The following is an 18,271-nucleotide window of genomic DNA, read 5'->3' as shown; positions in this document are numbered from 1 at the left end:
TGCTAGCATGTTAGCCCTTACATGAAATTCCATGCACCTATGATTAGAACTATTAGCAAGCATCCGCAACTGCTAAGATGTTCATTAAGGTAAAACACAACCATAGTATTAAGATATATTGATCCCCTTCAATCTGTGTGTATCAATTTCTGTGGTAGGGAGAAGTTTATGTCGCTCTCGCCCCCAATTCATGGTCCTATCAATATACAACTAACCCTATATGGTGATCCACGGGCGCGCTCATATGATGGGCACCAAAGGACAGTAGCATAACCACAAGTAATTGAAACCAATCATAAAAATTCACCAATTAACCCATAGGACAAGATAATCTACTCAAACGGAATAGCGATGACACAAATCAATGGATAATTTCATAGCACCAAAAACCATGTTCAAGTAGGGGATTACAGTGGGTTGCGGGGGTGGACCATTGGTATAGAGGGAGGATGGTGATAGAGGTGTTGATGAAGACTGCGAAGTGGAGATGGTCGTTGTGACGATGATTCTGCCGGAGGCACTCCGGCGCCACTGGGAGCGCCCCCCCCCCCCCCCTAGTCTTCTTCTACTACTACTACTACTTGTTCTTTTTCTTGCTTGGCCTCTCCCCTAGATGGGGAGAGGATTCCCCCTCTGGTCCTTGGCCGCCATGGTTCCCAGATGGCGGGAGCCCCTCTGAGATTGGATCTCCCCTCTCGTTTTTGTCTGTGTTTTCCTCCCTGTTTCGGTACCGTTTTCTAGCTGAACAATATTTTTTAAATAGCTGGAGATCTGTAACTCCGATCGGGCTGAGATTTTGAGGGGAGTTTTCTCCGAAAATTAGTTTTTTTGCGGCGAAAGAAGAGCTCCAATCGCTTTAAGGGTTGGCCAAAAGCCCATATGGCACGGGTGGGCCCCAGGTCGTGCCCCTGCTAATTTAGTTGGAGCCTATGAGTTCTTGGTCACCAAATTTTGGTTCTTTTTTTTGCGAGCCAAATTTTGGTTCGTCAAGAAGAAAACCACAGCAACACACGCTGCCGCCCCATAGTAAGGGCTGGGTGTTCGGTTTATATGGTTAATATGGTTCGGTTTATTCGGTTTTTTATAATTTTGGTTTTGAAGAAATGGAAACCAAAATAAGCACACAAAGTTAAGAAACCGAACCATATTAACCATAATATATCGGTTTGGTTTCTTTGGTTAACCGAAATACATGCACTCGTCAGTGTAAGTGTAATGATTCATGAGCACTGATTTGCATTGTATAGAATGCATAAAATAGTCACAAGAGCTAGCAACCTTAACATCAAGCAATGCTTTATTCAGTCAAGCAAACTAGTGAACATAATTAAGTAGAAAAATCTCATGAAACATGCCATGTATTATGTACGGAAGAACACGTGTGATGTCTCCAAACTGAGCAGCTCATGCACTAAATGATACACTAGTAGTTACTTGCACGACCAAGAGGCATGCATACATACCAGATATACATGGACATTATTAGTTAGATTGGGAGCGATTAGAAACTCAGAGCGGTTGTAAAAGTACATGTGATCCAGCGGCTAGCCGGATGTCCGCCACAACCAACAAGGATTTGCCGGTGATTGCTAGCTCGCCGAGTTAGGCCGGATGTTTAGTTGTTCGCCAATGGCTGAAGAGGCCGCCGCCTAATTTAATTTTTGGAGAGACCACAGCATGATGGAGGGAACATGGTATTTACACGAGGCATCCTACGTATCGGTTTGTTCGGTCTATTCGGTTTCTGGGCACTGAAAACCGAACACAAACCAAACCACCGAATTAACTGACAAATCGGTTAATATGGTTTGGTTCGGTTTGGTTTTTCGGTTTTCGGTTTAACCGTGCCCACCCCTACCCATAGTTTGCTTCTCACATTAGTGAGGTTACTTCATTCCCTATGATCTCCATGTTCAGTTTTTATTTCTCTCTTTGCTTTACTTTCTGAAATGACTTCGGAATTAAGAAGTATGAATCATGACATGGAGAAAAGCAAGCAAAATATGTAAAGTTGAGGGCCCACGTTTTGATCTTGCACCGGGCCTCCGTTTTCTTAGATACAGCCCTGGTTTGTTTGTCAGGTACATGATGAGATTTTGTACACATGCTTTTTTTCTCTGAAATATCACGTACAGCTCTCCATTATGGTTCAAGAAAGAAAATCTAACCATTTGGTCAATTCAATCTAAAAAACATTAGTACCCTATTGTGTTGATTTCACCGGCTATATATCTTTGTTTTGTTCTCCTTCAAACTCCCCAGAGTGGTTTCAGGTCAATTAACGACATCAGAGACCACTGCTTCATTAGGTAGGATAAACATGCCTACTCTAGTAGAGCTGACCTGCAATTATAGAAGTGTTCACCCATCAAGTAGCCAACCATTTCGTTTTTCTTTTATTGGGCTCTACCCGCGATAAAGATGACAGGAGCATGACAAGGCAGTGCTGTCGCAAGCAGGGGACGTCAAGCTAGCTTTGGTCAAACCAGTGCCATCTACTCCTACTAGTACCTCTCAACTGCTACAGTACATACGATCTAGTCACAGCCGCAGCTTTGATCGAAATGACACGCCACGAATCATGTTCCTGGATTCTACACTGATTCGGCAACGAATTTTCAATGGCACTATGATTGCTTTTTCCTTGAGAGCTCTTATTATGTCAACACTCCAGGGCACATGTCTATATAATTTGCACCTTTGGCCAACTTTTTACTACTCCCTTCTACCAGCTCGATAGAAAAATGACGGGTGAGATGTCTTGCTTTGTGTGGCTTACGGTATCCTTTTTATGTTTGAATTGGGCAAAGTCTGCGGTGCCAAGTCACATTCTCAAGTTTGTAAACAAAAAATGTCGTTTTCTGAAACTGTCATGCAATTCTTGCCACGGCGGTCATCCGTAGCCCTTGTCAGCGACCAGAAAAACGGAGAAATTTCCATCTCAAAGATAGGAGATCTATATGACCGGTCACCACCACACGTCCTAGCAATAGCTCTACAGCCATACGGGGGACGGCAAAACATTCTTCTCTTGCCTCAGCACAGCTTGTTTATTCGGAATCCCTTGAACAGCTGCGACTGCAAACACCATGAGAGTAAGAAGTTCTTTGAGTCCAGTTTATGTTGATGATGCGTCCGTCTGTGTAGCTAACACGTCTGAACCGCCGGCGCAAATCTTTCAGAAGGAGATCATCATCCGGATGCAGCCGGGCTCGGACAAATACCACAAGAGAGCTCTCAAGGTGGCCGCAACCGTCAGCGGTAAGTACGGACCCGGTGTTGATGGATTATTCCTCTGCATGCAGTGAATTAAACTGGGTGGATTTCAATTCAGGAGTGGTGTCGATCACGGTGGCCGGCAGGGACAGGGATCTGCTGGTGGTCATCGGCGACGGCGTGGACGAGAGCCATCTGACCAAGAAACTGAAGAAGGAAGTCGGGGAGGCCGAGATAGTGCAGCTGCGGACGCTGCCCGAAGGCACCTCGGCGTCAGGGTATCTGCCGGGCACGTCCAGGGACGTCGTCGGCGGACAGTCCCGGTCGCCGTACCACTTGCATCCCACGAACACTCCCGGCCGCGTCACGTACCCGGTCTACGCGCCGTCGCCGGCGGCCAATCCCGGCGCTGCACGGTGGTCGGGAGACCACAGGCAAGCCGAAGCGGGATACTATCCCAGTGCGTCCAGCCCGTCCTTCTACCACGCGTCACCCGCGGCAGGGCACAGCGGGTACGGGGGCAGCAGCTATGCAAGCGCGGTGGCGCGCAGCCACCCGGCGAACTACTCCCCGATGATCGAGCGGCACCGGCACGACGACAGGAGCTGGCGTCGGCACCACGGCGGGGGAAAGCCCAGCTGCTGCTCGATACAGTAGCAGTCGTTTCCATCGTGGTGCCAATGTTTGCCGTTTCAAGTATTTCAAATGAACCAACCTGTGGCACTACGATGGAAACATTGGCACTAAATTGTGGTGTTCTTTGGTTCATTCGTACTTCTTCCTTGAATTTGAATTTAGTGCACAACGTTAGTTAGCGGCTTGTACACCTCAACGAATTTTAAGATAAAGGTGTTATTGGTTTTTTGTGAAAACATTTTGGTTTTTGGAAAACTTCCGATCTATTCATCTTCAATTATGGATGTACAACGAAAAACGAAAATAATAAAAATTAAATCAAGATCCGTAGACCACCTAGCGATGACTACAAGTGCTAAAGCAAGCCGAAGGCGCACCACCGTCATCGCCCCTCCCTCACCGGAGCTGGGCAAAAGTTGCTCTAGTATACAGTTGGGAAGTCGTCGTGCTAAAGTCCCATAGGACCAGCGCACCAGATAAGCAACCGACGATGAAGAGGAGCGTAGATTTAAAAGATCCAACCTGAAGACACACGAATATAGACAAACGACGAACACATCTAAGCAAATCCACCCAAGACAGATCCGCCGGAGACACACCTCCACACGCCCACTGACGATGCTAGATGCACCACCGGAACAGTGGCTAGGCGGGGAGAATCTTATCCATCTTCAGGGAGCCACCACCGTCTCGCCTTTCTGAATAGGACACAAACTCTAACAAATTTCAAAGACACATCAAAAAATGGAGCCCTCCCACCGGCAAGGGCCGGGATCCACCGCGCACCCATGGCCCTAAGGCCACCGAAGACGAGGCAGACCGGCGGCGGCACCGGTGGGACGCGGAGGAACCCTAGTTTTTTAGGGAGGAGGCTGATGCCTGAGGAGCGTGCCTATGCATGCTTTCGTGTTCCTATTGGGCTTGTGAAAACAAATTTGGAGCCACGAGAATTAGAGAACCAATCTGTGATTGGATGGTTAGAAGGATAGTGGTATCCTAGTCAATCAGTGATCAAACCTCATGTTGCCACTTTGATCTCTTATAAAGATTCATTGGGAGGCGATGTTTTCATTGGTAGTAGTAATGCTTCCCCACTAGTGGCTAAGTGGTGTGGTGAACAAATTATAGTTGGGCAGCTATTAAATTGCAATATTTATATTTATAACTATGATCATTCATGGTATAATCTCATATTCATTATGTCCGTGATAAGTAGATCGTTAATCCAGCTGCATCTATTATTAACGTTCCTCTCAAAGACCGCGATCCAGCATACATCCGGAAGTATTAAATTTACAAGAAATAAAGCATTGCAATAAGTATGTTGACATAATGTAGACAACAAAACATCAAGCAATATGACGAGACATCATTGTTTATCCTTGTAGCAACAACACAATACATATCTTGACCCTAATTCTCACTGGATTAGAGCACCGCAAGATTGAACTCATTACAAAGCATCACTCACTTTGAAGGAAAACCCATCAAACTTGGCCAAAGAAGATAGATAGATCAGAGAGCATGCAAAGTTGTTTAATTATAAAGCAAGAAAACCTCGAAAGATTTAGCTCTATTCAATGAACAATCTGATCATAAAGTGGCAATTCAACATATCCCAACAAACACAGCACTGATTACATCGAATTGATCCCGATCATATGAGGTAGCTCATGGGAACATGATATTGAAGATCCAAGAGAGAGAGAGAGAGAGAGAGAGAGAGAGAGCGCTACTAATATGGACCCTAAGGTTCTAAGGGAACTACTCACACATGACCGGCAATAAGGTTGCTGAAAAAGCCTTCGGCAATGAATTTTCCCTCTGGTAGAGCTCCGAAACAGATCTCCAGACTGGATCTCCTCGAAACAGAAGCTTGCGGCGGCGGAAAAATTTGAATAAAACTATCTCAGAGGGTTTCTTTATTTGTAGGATTTTATGGCGGTGGAATGGAGAAAGGCGGTAACTGTGGGCCCACACAGCCAAGGGGTGCCAGCTGGCCATGTGGGCCCTTCGCCTCTTCTCATTGCCTCACGATGCTTTCTGGAACCTTCGTGCTTCGGACAAAATTGTATTAAATTGGCACCGTATTTTGATCTCCGAAGATATAGATTTTTTGTGTAAAATCAAAAACATGTAGAAAACAACAAAAAATTATATATATACATTGGGCACTGGATTGATAAATTAGTCTATAAAATTAATATAAAATGATATAAAAAAGTATTCAAAAGTGATAATATAACAGAATAAAACAACCAAAAATTATATATACATTTAAGATATATCATTTAGCTAGTAACATAACGCAACTCAAGACAAAATTTGCCTATGTGGCAAATAATTAATGAGGAAAAAAGTGTTTGTGATAACATAAAGCATCCCAAGGCAAAATGGGTCTAATTCTAAATAAATAAAGATTTGCATGACAACACACATATGGTAGGGCATCTTCAACGCTAACCCGCAAACCGGACACCGCATCACGGACCGATATGTGGACAATGATGCGGGAGTCAGACATCCAGCCCTATACCCTGTATGTCCGCCTCTATAACTTAAAAAAATGTCTTTCACTAATCTCCCGTTAAATAGCCTTCCGCCAAATTAAAAATACTACATGATGTAGCTTTTTTGTTTTGCGGAAGCCTAGCCTTCCGCCAAATTTAGTATGGAATAGCTACGTGATTAGCATTTTAGTAGCTTGCTTCCATTATCCGCCAAAGTAACTAAATATTTCACTAATTACTTTTAGCCTACTTCCGCCATCATATACTTCTTGTACGTGATTAGTAGCTATTGTAGGCTTGTAGCTTTCAGTCACCTAGCCATTTGGCAAGAGAACACTTTTCACAAATGTATGGTCATTTTAAGACATGCTTCCGCCAAATACTGTCTTTAAACATACTAGCTTCCGCCAAATTAATTACATAGCCAGCAGCGGCTTTCCATCATTCATACAGAGAAAAAGCATGTGGTGGCTTTTGATTCGTCAAAAGGATGTCCGGACTCTTGCAAAGTCTCTTTTTGTTTGTTTTTGGTTTGCAAAAAAAACTGACATCCAGACACGTCGACTGCTTTGGATTGCAAATTATGTCCAGAAATGACGGTTCAGACGCGCGCAGAAGGTTTGAGTGTCCGATTTGGAGATGCCCTTACTATATGAAGGTAGTAACATGTTAGTTATTTCTCACTATGACTAGCGCCATGTCTAACTATTATATGAGTGGGCTATTAGGCTGCTCGTAATGAGAGTGTCATAGTTACACTACCGTAACAGGGCACCGTGCCGACAGCCGAAAGTATGCCGACGGCCCCCGTCGGCCTACTCCGCGCTATGCCGACAGCCGTGACCAGGCCATCGGCGTACCCAGGCCGTCGGGCTAGCCGGACCTATGCCGACGGCCGCCGTCGGCAAGAAGCACCGTCGGCCTACCTACACGTACGCCTACCGCAGCCGTCGGCATACATGGGCCATCGGCATAGCCGTGGGCCCAGCGATCCCTCTCGTAACGGAAGACTAACGACATTCAAACTATGCCGATGGCAGAGACGGGCGGCCGTCGGCATAGATACGCATGCCACGTCATCGATCCGAAGCGCACCGACCAACATCTATGCCGACGGCTGCCGTCGGCATAGACGCCACGTCATCGATCCGCGGCGCGCCGACCATCTGCCCTGGCCACAGCTATGCCAACGGCTTTGCCGTCGGCATAGTTTTTTTTTTTGCGTTTCATATAGAATTTTTTATGTTTTCTTATGTATCATTATTTGATTAACTTACATGTAACATGTGTAAATATAAGCATACATGCATTATTTATCGATTCTATATGGAGGGGTGTGACCCCCCTCTTGGACGGCGTCGCCGCCCGCACCTGGAGGGGGAAACAGCCGCATCTGGTCTATACGGAGGGGACGTTGCTCCCAAGTGTTTCTATGGGATGACCTACCACAACCGGGTGATGTGGTGGCATGTCTGAAGAGGCAGCACGCGTCTCCGGGGTGTGGCCCCCCTCACGGACGGCGCCGCCGCCGGCACCTGAAGGGGGGAAACGGTCGCGTCAGGTCCACACGGAGGGGATCTTGCTGTGGGTTTGGCCCGGATGTTGCTCCCAAGTGTTCCTATGGGCTGACCTAACACAACCGGGTGGAGAGGTCCACTGGTCAAAGCCCGTCCGTGGAAAAGTCAAAGGGCTAGATCTCGTGGTCAAACGCTACAGGGTTAGGCAGGGCGGGGGCCCTGGGGGTAGCAATGCCATCGGAGCGTCGCACCGGGACTTCATACATGTCGTACGGTGTGGTGGCATGTGTGAAGAGGTGACACGCGTCTCCGGGGTGTGGCCCTCCTCGCGGACGGTGCCGCCGCCGGCACCTGGAGGGAGGAAACGACCGCGTCGAGTCTACACGGAGGGGATCTTGCTGTGGGTTTGGCCCGGATGTTGCTCCCAAGTGTTCCTATGGGCTGACCTAACACAACCGGGTGGAGAGGTCCACTGGTCAAAGCCCGTCCGGCGAAAGTCAAAGGGCTAGATCTCGTGGTCAACCGCTCCAGGGTTAGGCGGGACGGGGGCCCTGGGGGTAGCAATGCCACCGGAGCGTCGCACCTGGCCCTCATACATGGCGTATGGTGTGGTGGCATGTCTAAAGAGGCAGCACGCGTCTCCGGGCTGTGGCCCCCCTAACGGGCGGCGATGACATGGTAGTAGACGTTCTGCGGGTAACGGTGCGGCGTGAATATTATTGAACACTCGGAGGGCGATAAAATCATGAGTTTTTTACATGACGTGGGCACATGTGCTATAGGACTGATGGTAATTTTTCATAATTTTTGGTGATGGAGAAGTATGTGAACACTTCCCTCTACGCGGATTACTCTTCGCGTGTCTACTACTGTGGCCGGCGGCCTCCGGGGGCTAGCATGCCGCCAGATCTTGCGTAGGCGACCTATCACAAGTCTGGAAGTGCTATGGCGGTTGCAAACGCCCGGCACACGTCTCCGGGGTGTGGCCCCCCTCACGGACGGCGCCGCCGCCGGCACCTGGAGGGGGAAACGGCCGCGTCGGGTCTACACGGAGGGGATCTTTCTATGGGTTTAGCCCGGACATTGCTCCCAAGTGTTCGTATGGGCTGACCTAACACAACCGGGTGGAGAGGTCCACTGGTCAAAGCCCGTCCGTGGAAAGTCAAAGGGCTAGATCTCGTGGTCAAACGCTACAGGGTTAGGCGGGGCGGGGGCCATGGGGGTAGCAATGCCACCGGATTGTCGCACCGGGCCCTCATACATGTCGTACAGTGTGGTGGCATGTCTGAAGAGGCGGCACGCGTCTCCGGGGTGTGGCCCCCTTCACGGACGGCGCCGCCGCCGGGACCCCCTTCACGGACGGTGTCGCCGCTGGCACCCGTAGATCTGCGAGTCAATCTTGCTGTGGTTAGGTCGCTCGGTGGTCGTCAGAGGGTATAGGATGGCTAGTCTATAATTAACATAGTGGAAAAATATTTTTTTTAGAAAAATATTAATGTTGATGCATAAAAAAGGAAAAAAAGAAAAGAAAATATCTATGCCTACGGCTTAGCCATTGGCATAGATGACACGTGGCATGATTTCATTTATGCCGACGGCATAGTATACCTTATCCCCTGGCGGCACACCCCCTCCACTCGTTTCTATCCATTCACTCCCACACCCCCGCAACCCCAAATCCTCCCGCGCTGCCTCCACTCGCGCCGTCTTCCACCCGCGCCGCGTCCACCCGCCACCGCCGTCCACCCGCGCCGCTGCCCATACCCGCGCCGTCTCCACCCGCGCGGCGCCGTCCACCCGCCCCGCGTCGACCCCGCCCCGGCCTCCCAACCCCACCTCGCACCATCGCCACCCGGGCCGGCCGCACGGCTCCCGACCCCGGCTCGGCCTCCCAGAGCCCGCGCTGGCCGCCCCGACCAGCACGCGTGGCTGCGGCTTCGGCCGGCCCTGCTGCTAGCTCGCCGGTTGCTTCTTCTTCGGCCGGCCGTGTTCTACGCCCCGGCCCTCCCGTGCCCTCCACCGCCGGACGCGTCCCCCCCCCCCCCCGCCCAGTGAGCACCCCCCTCCCACGAACCCTTGTTGCCGCTGCTCGTGCTCATGGTGGCCGGATGAATAGATAGATGCTAGATAGATGGATGGATGCTAGACGAATATATAGATGGATGCTAGATAGATGGATAAAATGTATTTTTGTTTGTTTGTTTTGTGTAGTTTTATTAGGTATTTAGATACATACTAGATAGTTTTTACTAAGTTTGTGAATATAGATGACTAGATGTTGGTCAAGTTTGTGATAGATGGATGGATATTGGTCAAGTTAGTGTTAGGTCATGTTGATTCATATATAAGAAGCAATTCGAGACACTTAGTTTCTAAAATAGTTCATGAATCTTTTTTTGCAATTTGACATGTTGTTTCATGCTGATTCATAATGTTGTGCCAATGCTTAATGTGAGGTGATGACCTAAATTTTTTCACTCGATGGAATTAACAGGATTTGTGGTGTTCCATCTTCGTGGAGTGATCGTCGACGTTGGAGGTGTTGGTCCACGATCGTCCCTCCTTTGATCGACTACATCCTCTACATCGAAGGGTGAGCAACAATTCCATGACCTCATCCGCTTTTTCCATGTCAGTGGATTAAATTTTCACATCACGTCGTGTAACCTAGGCGTCTCCCATCCGAAAGGGTTGCATCGATAAATATGCATTCAATTGCATATTTATCACCGCAGCTCTTTCGGATTGTCCAGCGTTTTCCATGGACAGCCCGAGGATGTGTAGATTGGGTACGTTGTCCATGCTCTACCCCGTTCCGAGATAGGGTTTCGGCGGCGCCTCCCCATTGTTCTTTGGATGCACATTCTCCCGGCATTTTGCCGAGACGTGTACTTGGAGAACAGCGAGGAGGTGCTGCCGAAATTTTGTCTCGTAATGGGGTAGAGCATGGACAGCGTACTCAATCTACACATTCTCGGGTGGGATTAGGACCCATCTTTACATATTAGAGATGTAGGTGGATTAAATGTCGTTTCTCGTCAACCCTATAAAAAATAAAATATTGATGTGAGTAATTTAAATGAATCCTTAATTTTGTTGTGTGGCTTCCAATAAAGCAGAGATGGCAGATAATCAGTGGATGTATAGTGGGTTTTCCCGTTGGAATCAAGTAACATCAGAGTGAGTCGAGAAAACTGATGTGTTTTTGAAAGAGATATTCTGTAGTCCAATGAGGATTGTGCCAGAATGCCCCTGTGCCAAATGTAAGAGACGTATGCGCAGAGATAAGAGTGAGATGACTAAGCACCTTCGCACGCATGGATTTATGCCAAACTTTAATATGCCGATAAACGTTGCCCAGTGGGACCGTGGTAGAGAGGAGGTGATACGAAAACGCGTCGCTGGTTATGAGGACGATGGGGTTAGAGACATGCTAGATGATGTCTTTGCTGCACAACCGACACCTCCGTCACATTCAGCGAATGAACCGAAGGAGCCGGAGGAAACCGCAAAGGCCTTCCTGGATATCTTAGCCTCGTCAAAAAACCACTTTATGAGGGTGCCAAGCTCTCTGTGCTGGATGCCATCTAGCAACTGATGGCAGTCAAGGCCGAGTACGGCTGTAGCCGAGGTTGCTTCGAAGCATTTCTGGGAGTATGGGCTAACAGCCTCCCTGAGGGCCATGAACTGCCAAAAACCATGTACGCTACAAAGAAAATCATGAAGGCGCTCTCCATGGATTATGAGAAAATACATGTTTGTCCAAAGAATTGCCTTTTGTTTAGCCATGAGTATGCGAATGAAAATTACTGTAGGAAGTGCGGTTCCTCTCGGTATATTGAGGTGGTCGATGAGCAGGGTCAGAAGCAGTAGCTAAAAATCCCTGTGAAGGTTCTTCGGTATCTTCATTTCATAGAAAGACTGCAACGCCTTTCCATCACCGAGGAGTCTGCCAAAATGATGAAGTGGCACAAGGAAGGGAAAAGGTACAATCCAAATAAAATTGTACATCCATCAGAAGGTGAAGCATGGAAGTCATTCGATATAATATACCCTGAGGAAGCAGCCGAGGCTGGGAATGTCAGAATTGCTATATCAAGTGATGGGTTCAATCCATATGGTATGTCGTCTAATCCATACAGCTGTTGGCCCGTGTTTGTTATTCCTCTCAATCTCCCTCCCGGCGCCATAATGCAACGCAAGACCATGTTCCTGTCGCTTATAATTCCGGGGCCTGAATATCCGGGGAAGAATTTGAGTGTGTTTATGCAGCCGTTGGTGGATGATTTGCACCATTCTTGGTACTTCCCGAGGTTGACATACGACCGGCATCTGCAGAAAAAATTATTGATGAAAGTTTGGCTACAGTATTGCATGCATGACTTTCCCGGCTATGCCCTATTTTGCGGATGGTGTACAAGTGGGAAGATGCCTTGCCCAGTGTGCATGCAGGCCTTGCATTTCATTTGGTTGAGGAAGGGTGGCAAGTATGTTGCCTTTGACCTGCATCGACAGTTCCTCCCTCCAGACCATCCTGATTGGGAAGACAAGAAGAACTTCACAAAAGGTCTAGTTGTCCATGAAGTAAACGAGATTCCAACGTTTTTTGGTGCGAATGTGCTTGCTCAGCTGAAAGCTCTTAAGCCTGCCGGCGAAGGGAAAGGCAAAGCCAAAGCCAAAGCCAAAGCCACAGGCGAAGGCGAGGGCGAGGGCAAAGGAAAAGGCAAAGGGAAAAAAAGTTTTGAAGTATATGGTGAGACGCACAACTGGACTCACATTACCCCCTTCATGCAGCTTCCCTATTTCAAGGACCTCAAACTTCCATACAACATCGACGTGATGCACACCGAAAAGAATGTTGCAGAGTCCCTTCTTCGCATGATCCTCAACATTCCTGATAAGACAAAGGATAATGTTAATGCTAGAGTCAATCAACAGAATATTTGTGATAGACCACGTCTACACATGCAGCCTCCCACGGGCAGTCGAAAATCTTGGTTCAAGCCAGATGTTGACTTCGTACTTAAAAAGGATCATAAGATGGAGGCATTCAAGTGGCTGAAACACGTCGTGAAGTTCACTGATGGTTATGCGTCGAATATAAGTAAGGGGGTCAATCTTTCAACGAGCAAAGTGACCGGGCTCAAGAGTCATGACTATCATGTATGGATTGAGCGGATTATGCCGGTGATGGTTCAGAGCTATGTTCCCGAGCGTGTCTGGCGTGTGCTTGCGGAGCTAAGCCATTTCTTCTGCACGCTTTGTGCTAAAGAAGTATGTCCTGAGATGATAAAAGAAATGCATAAGAAGGCGCCGGAGTTGATATGCAAGCTAGAGAAGATCTTCCCGCCAGGCTTCTTTACTCCGATGACACATCTCATTTTGCACCTCGCGAACGAGGTATTGTTGTGGGGGGGGGGGGCTGTGCAGAATCATTGACAGTACGACCCTAAGAGACAAAACAAGCATCTGACACAGAAATGTGGAAACAAAGCTAAGATTGAAGCTTCCATAGCTGAGGCAGTTATCCTAGAGGAGGTGGCAGACCTCAGGACAGTGTACTATCCGGACCATGTTCCCATGCTGCATAGTAAGGTGTCTCGATACAATACAGAAGAACCCAAGTATAAACCCAAGCTGCCTCTATTCATCGGGCAAGGTGGCAGGGCTGGATGCTCGACACCTTATATCATGCCACCAGATGAGTGGGAGGATGTCATGTTCTATATCTTGCACAACATCAAGGAAGTTGAGGATGAGTGGATGAGGTAATACCTTTGCACCATTCTTTTAGTCAATTCGTTATGTTCACTTTTCCTAGTTCTAATACCGCTTTTCTTATTTTAGTTGATTCGTTGATGAAGAGTGGACGGGAATGCTACCTCCTACTGAAGCGGAGGCACTTGCTCTTCTCCGAAAGGGTGTCGATGGAAGGAAAAATTTTGTTGCGTGGTTCATGGAGAAAGTAAATTTTCACACTTCCCTATTACCTAGTTCACCCGACAATTCCAATTAAACTCATGCACCCTATAATTTCAATTAAACTTGTAGGGAAATGATCCGAACACGTCAATGGATGAAGAATTGAGATGGGTTTCCATGGGTTTTGACAGTCGGGTCATGACATGTGAAAAGTATGATGTGAATGGGTATCCCTTCCATACAAAGGAGCACCAGAATAGTCGGCCTGATCCCAAAACTATAAATACCGGAGTCTTCACCGAAGGAGATAATAAAGTAGATTACTACAGAAGGGTAGGAAAAATATACGAGCTTACATTCAAACGTGGCCGCGGACTCCTAAGTCTCACTGTGTTCAAATGCCGATGGTTCGACCCCAAAAAGGGTCTGAGACATACGCCTTCTGTTGGTTTAGTTGAAGTTAAACCATCAACCGTCTATGCGGGAGCTGATCTCTTTATCGCCGCTACCCAGGCCACACAAGTATATTATCTGCCTTACCCATGCCAGAAAGAGTACCTAAAGGGTTGGGAAGTTGTGTTCAAGGTGTCGCCACATGGTAAGCTACCGGACCCGAACGATGATGATTACTACAACATAAACCCCATGACATACGAGGGAGTGTTCTTTCAAGAGCAACATGATGACATGGTCCGAAACAAGGACGATGATGACTTGGGTTATGTTGACCTGGACCCAAACGACGGCGATGCACGGATTGATGGTGAAGCAGTTGTGAATCAAAGAGACATAATTATGCTTGAAAAGTTAAATAAAGACGCTGACAATGAGGAAGAGCCTCCACCTCCGTCAAACAATGAAGAAGATATGCGTGATAGTGATGATGAGACCGGTTGACAAATAGATTACAATAGTGATGATTCATATGGGTTCTAGAAAATGTAAGTTCTTTTAATGATGATTGAGGTAGATTACAATAGTATGCTTAATGTGCTCTTCTGTTATTAATGTTCTTTTCTATATGCTTGTTTATTTGATATCCTTACTAATTGTTTATTCTCTTCTCAATGTAGGTTTTCTAATCATGGGCAAGTCCAGCGGCGCCGGTTTCCTCAACAAATTCAAATCACTTACTCGGAGTGGACGAGCCCACAAGGTCCCCCCCCCCCCGACTACGCGATGATGACACCTCATAAGGAGGTCGAGGGGTCGGGGGAGGAGACCCTAGAGGAGGAGGGGGTGGGGGAGAGCCCCTAGAGGAGGAGGATGTGGGGGGAGAGGCACCCGGGTCAAAAAACTCCGGGCCATGTCCGAAATAGGGGGTCTTCTTCGATGCCCTCCTATACTGAGGCACCTTCTGAGTCTGAGGAGGAGGAGTATGTTCCTGATGGTGAGGAGGAGGAGGCCGAGGAGGAGGAGGCCGAGGAGGAGTGCGAGGAGGAGGGTGAGGAGGAGGAGGGAGAGGAGGGTGGTGGAGTGGAGGTTGACCCCGAGTTGTGGGGTGACTTGTCGTCGGGTGCTCCGAAGGGGTGGCTGTGTGGTATTGTTGGAGTACCTACACCACCTTCTATCGAGGCACACAAGTGGCTCATTGAACCTACGGGGACAGAGTAAGTGCCTCTCAATCATATTTTCAACACATGACAACATTTTCTTAATGTACACATGCCAAATCTTTGATCCTTTTGCAGGAACTGGATCCTACATGGAAAGGGCCGTAAACCGAACGACCTTATCACTATCCTATTGAAGGAGTTTTGGCCGAGCCTATTCTGCCCGCGGCCATATAGGGACCCGGAGCTGCGGGTTTTGGCCACGAGCTGGGCCCACTATGAGGCTTCCAGCCACGCAGAGTACGGGACGGCCGCTAAGGCCGTGATCACCAAATTTTGGGTAAGTTCTCTTCTGAATCACTTGTCTTCAGTTTCGTTCATAGTTTATCATTGAATCACTCAACTCATGCCTTGTTTGCTTCTGGTTTTATGCATGATTGCAGGAACTCTATAGAGTTCTTGACAAGCACAAGGCCAGAGCCGACGCGGTCTTGCTGGCGGCTGCGAAGAAAAAAGCTCGTCAGTTGCAGTACGAGGTGCGCTGGGTTGCCGTCTCGCACTACTAACACACCTACCTTCATCAAAAGATGAGCAAAATTGAAGCACAAAAGCAACGACTTACCTTGAATAGGGAGCAGTTCATGAGGGTAACTATTACTGAGTTTTCATTCCAACATATAAGCAGTCAATTTAATTGTTTCGTGCTCACATGTCATGCTTCCATTTTTTAGGTTATTCCTCCTTGGTGCTATGCAAAGGATGACGGATGGGCGAGTTTGGTGGATAGGTGGCTCGATGACGATGCAGAGTTTGCTGCCAAGAGCAGTAAGCCCCGGGCTAACCGTGGAAAAGACGGGACACACGGCCAAGGAAACAGGAACCACTGGGCTTCAAGGCCATGAAGGTATATGTATATGCATGATGCATTTTTGTTCTTCTTTTTACCGTCATGTTCTTATGTATGGCTAACTTCTGTTTGACGTTGCAGGAGGACAAGTTGAAGAGGCCGCTCTCAGACATGGAGTCATGGAAGATGGCCCGTGAGCGGAGTGATCGCAAGGCCGGCGAGAGCAAGTACTATGGCAAAATTGAGGAGCACCTGCAGTCTTACGCGGAGCAGTTTCAGAGGTTGCATCCTGGTCTGGATGCTCCTGACGTCGTCCAGTCTCAGATCGACGACACGGCGGTGGTGGCCATCCAGCCGAAGTCCCATGGCTGGTACCCATGTTTCGATGGCTTGATCACTCCTTCGGTCTCGTACACACGGCTTCGGGCTACCAACCCGAGCCTGTTAGAGAGCACGGGGCATTCGCAGCCTCCCTTAGCCCGCCAGCGTGCTGTAAGTACTTCCCCCTTATCTTCTTTCTCTCTAACTTTCTCAGTTTATTTCCAGCATTGCCCACTTAGAAACAACCTAAATTTTGTAGGCATATAAGGCCTTTGTCGAGCATAGGAATCTTGAGGTGCGGAAGTACTTGCAACGAGTGAAGGCAAACGATGATTACAACCGTCAAATGATGGCGGTTAGTTTTGCCCTCTTAAAACCAAGCTGAAATTTGCACTTTCATTCCTTCTGACCTTCTAGTTTGCTTGTTTAACTAACATCCAGGCTATGTTGGCGTCTTGGACTAACCGCACGAATCCACCACAAATGGGACCCCCACCACCACCTGCTGGAGAACCCCCACACGTGCCCACGTTCGATGAATGGGTGCCACTAGGCAGTGATACTCTGGTTAGTACATTTGCCCTTAAAATCTCTTCATTCAACACTATCATATCATATTTACCATTACAATCTCTTCTCAAACATGTAGGGGACCGACGGCTCGACTCCAGTCACTCTGATCTGGCAAGGAGGTGGCGGTCTTGGCGGTGGTGGTTTTGGCGGTGGTGGTCTTGGCGGTGGCAGTCTTGGCGGTGGTGGTTTTGGCGGTGGTGGTCTTGCCTGATGTCGATGATCATATCCGTGCCTGTGGCCGTCGTGACATACTTTTCATGTTCCTACTTCTTAGTTTCTTTAGATGACGATGATTATGTTCCATGTCTTGCAATACTTATGTGTTGGGAAACGTAGTAATTTCAAAAAAAATCCTACGCACACGCAAGATCATGGTGATGCATAACAACGAGAGGGGAGAGTATTGTCCACGTACCCTCGTAGACCGAAAGCAGAAGCGTTATGGCAACGCGGTTGATGTAGTCGTACGTCTTCACGATCGACCGATCCTAGTACCGAACCACTGTTCAAAATATCTTCTGATATTCCGATAAATCGGCCGATTTATCGCTTACCGGTGTCTAACCGATCAGATAAATCGGCTGATAAATCAGTCGATATGGCGATAAATCGGTCGATGTGCCGATAAAATTGCCGATTTACCCCTTATCATGGGTCAACCGATAAGTTCCAGATAAGCGATATCCCCAACATTGTACCGAACGTACGGCACCTCCGCGATCTGCACACGTTCAGCTCGGTGACGTCCCACGAACTCACGATCCAGTATAGCTTCGAGGTAGAGCTTCGTCAGCACGACGGCGTGATGACGGTGATGATGAAATTACCGGCGTAGGGCTTTGCCTAAGCACTACGACGATATAACCGAGGTGGATTATGGTGGAGGGGGGCACCGCACACGGCTAAGAGATCAATGATCAACTTGTGTGTCTATGGGGTGCCCCCCCTCCCCCGTATAGAAAGGAGTGGAGGAGGGGGAGGGCTGGCCCTCTACTATGGCGCGCCCTGGGGAGTCCTACTCCCACCGGGAGTAGGATTCCCCCCTTCCAAGTAGTAGGAGTAGGAGAGAAGGAAGGGGAAGAGAGAAGAAAAGGAAGGAGGGGGCGCCGCCCCTCCCCCTAGTCCAATTCGGACTAGGCCTTGGGGGCGTGGCCTGCCCTAGGCAGCCCCTCTCTC

At 48.3% G+C, this 18,271-nt stretch overlaps 1 protein-coding gene across 2 annotated transcripts; it reads left to right on the top strand.

The window, feature by feature from the left end:
• The first annotated feature begins 2,989 nt into the window (after positions 1-2,989).
• LOC109734201 (disease resistance protein RGA5) lies at positions 2,990-4,088 on the top strand. Of its 2 annotated transcripts, XM_020293412.4 has the most exons (3): positions 2,990-3,095; positions 3,183-3,261; positions 3,335-4,088. In XM_020293412.4, exons 1-3 carry the CDS (start codon positions 3,090-3,092, stop codon positions 3,871-3,873), a joined length of 624 nt encoding a protein of 207 aa, XP_020149001.1. In that variant the 5' UTR covers positions 2,990-3,089; the 3' UTR covers positions 3,874-4,088. The 2 variants fall into 2 exon arrangements, with proteins under 2 accessions (XP_020149001.1, XP_020149000.1); XM_020293411.4 differs by having other exon boundaries at positions 3,016-3,261.
• Positions 4,089-18,271: the final 14,183 nt, after the last annotated feature.

This window comes from Aegilops tauschii, chromosome 2 (genome assembly GCF_002575655.3).
Source record: "Aegilops tauschii subsp. strangulata cultivar AL8/78 chromosome 2, Aet v6.0, whole genome shotgun sequence".
In the NCBI taxonomy this organism is placed as follows: domain Eukaryota; kingdom Viridiplantae; phylum Streptophyta; class Magnoliopsida; order Poales; family Poaceae; genus Aegilops; species Aegilops tauschii.
This window is presented reverse-complemented; position numbering and strand designations above follow the sequence as displayed.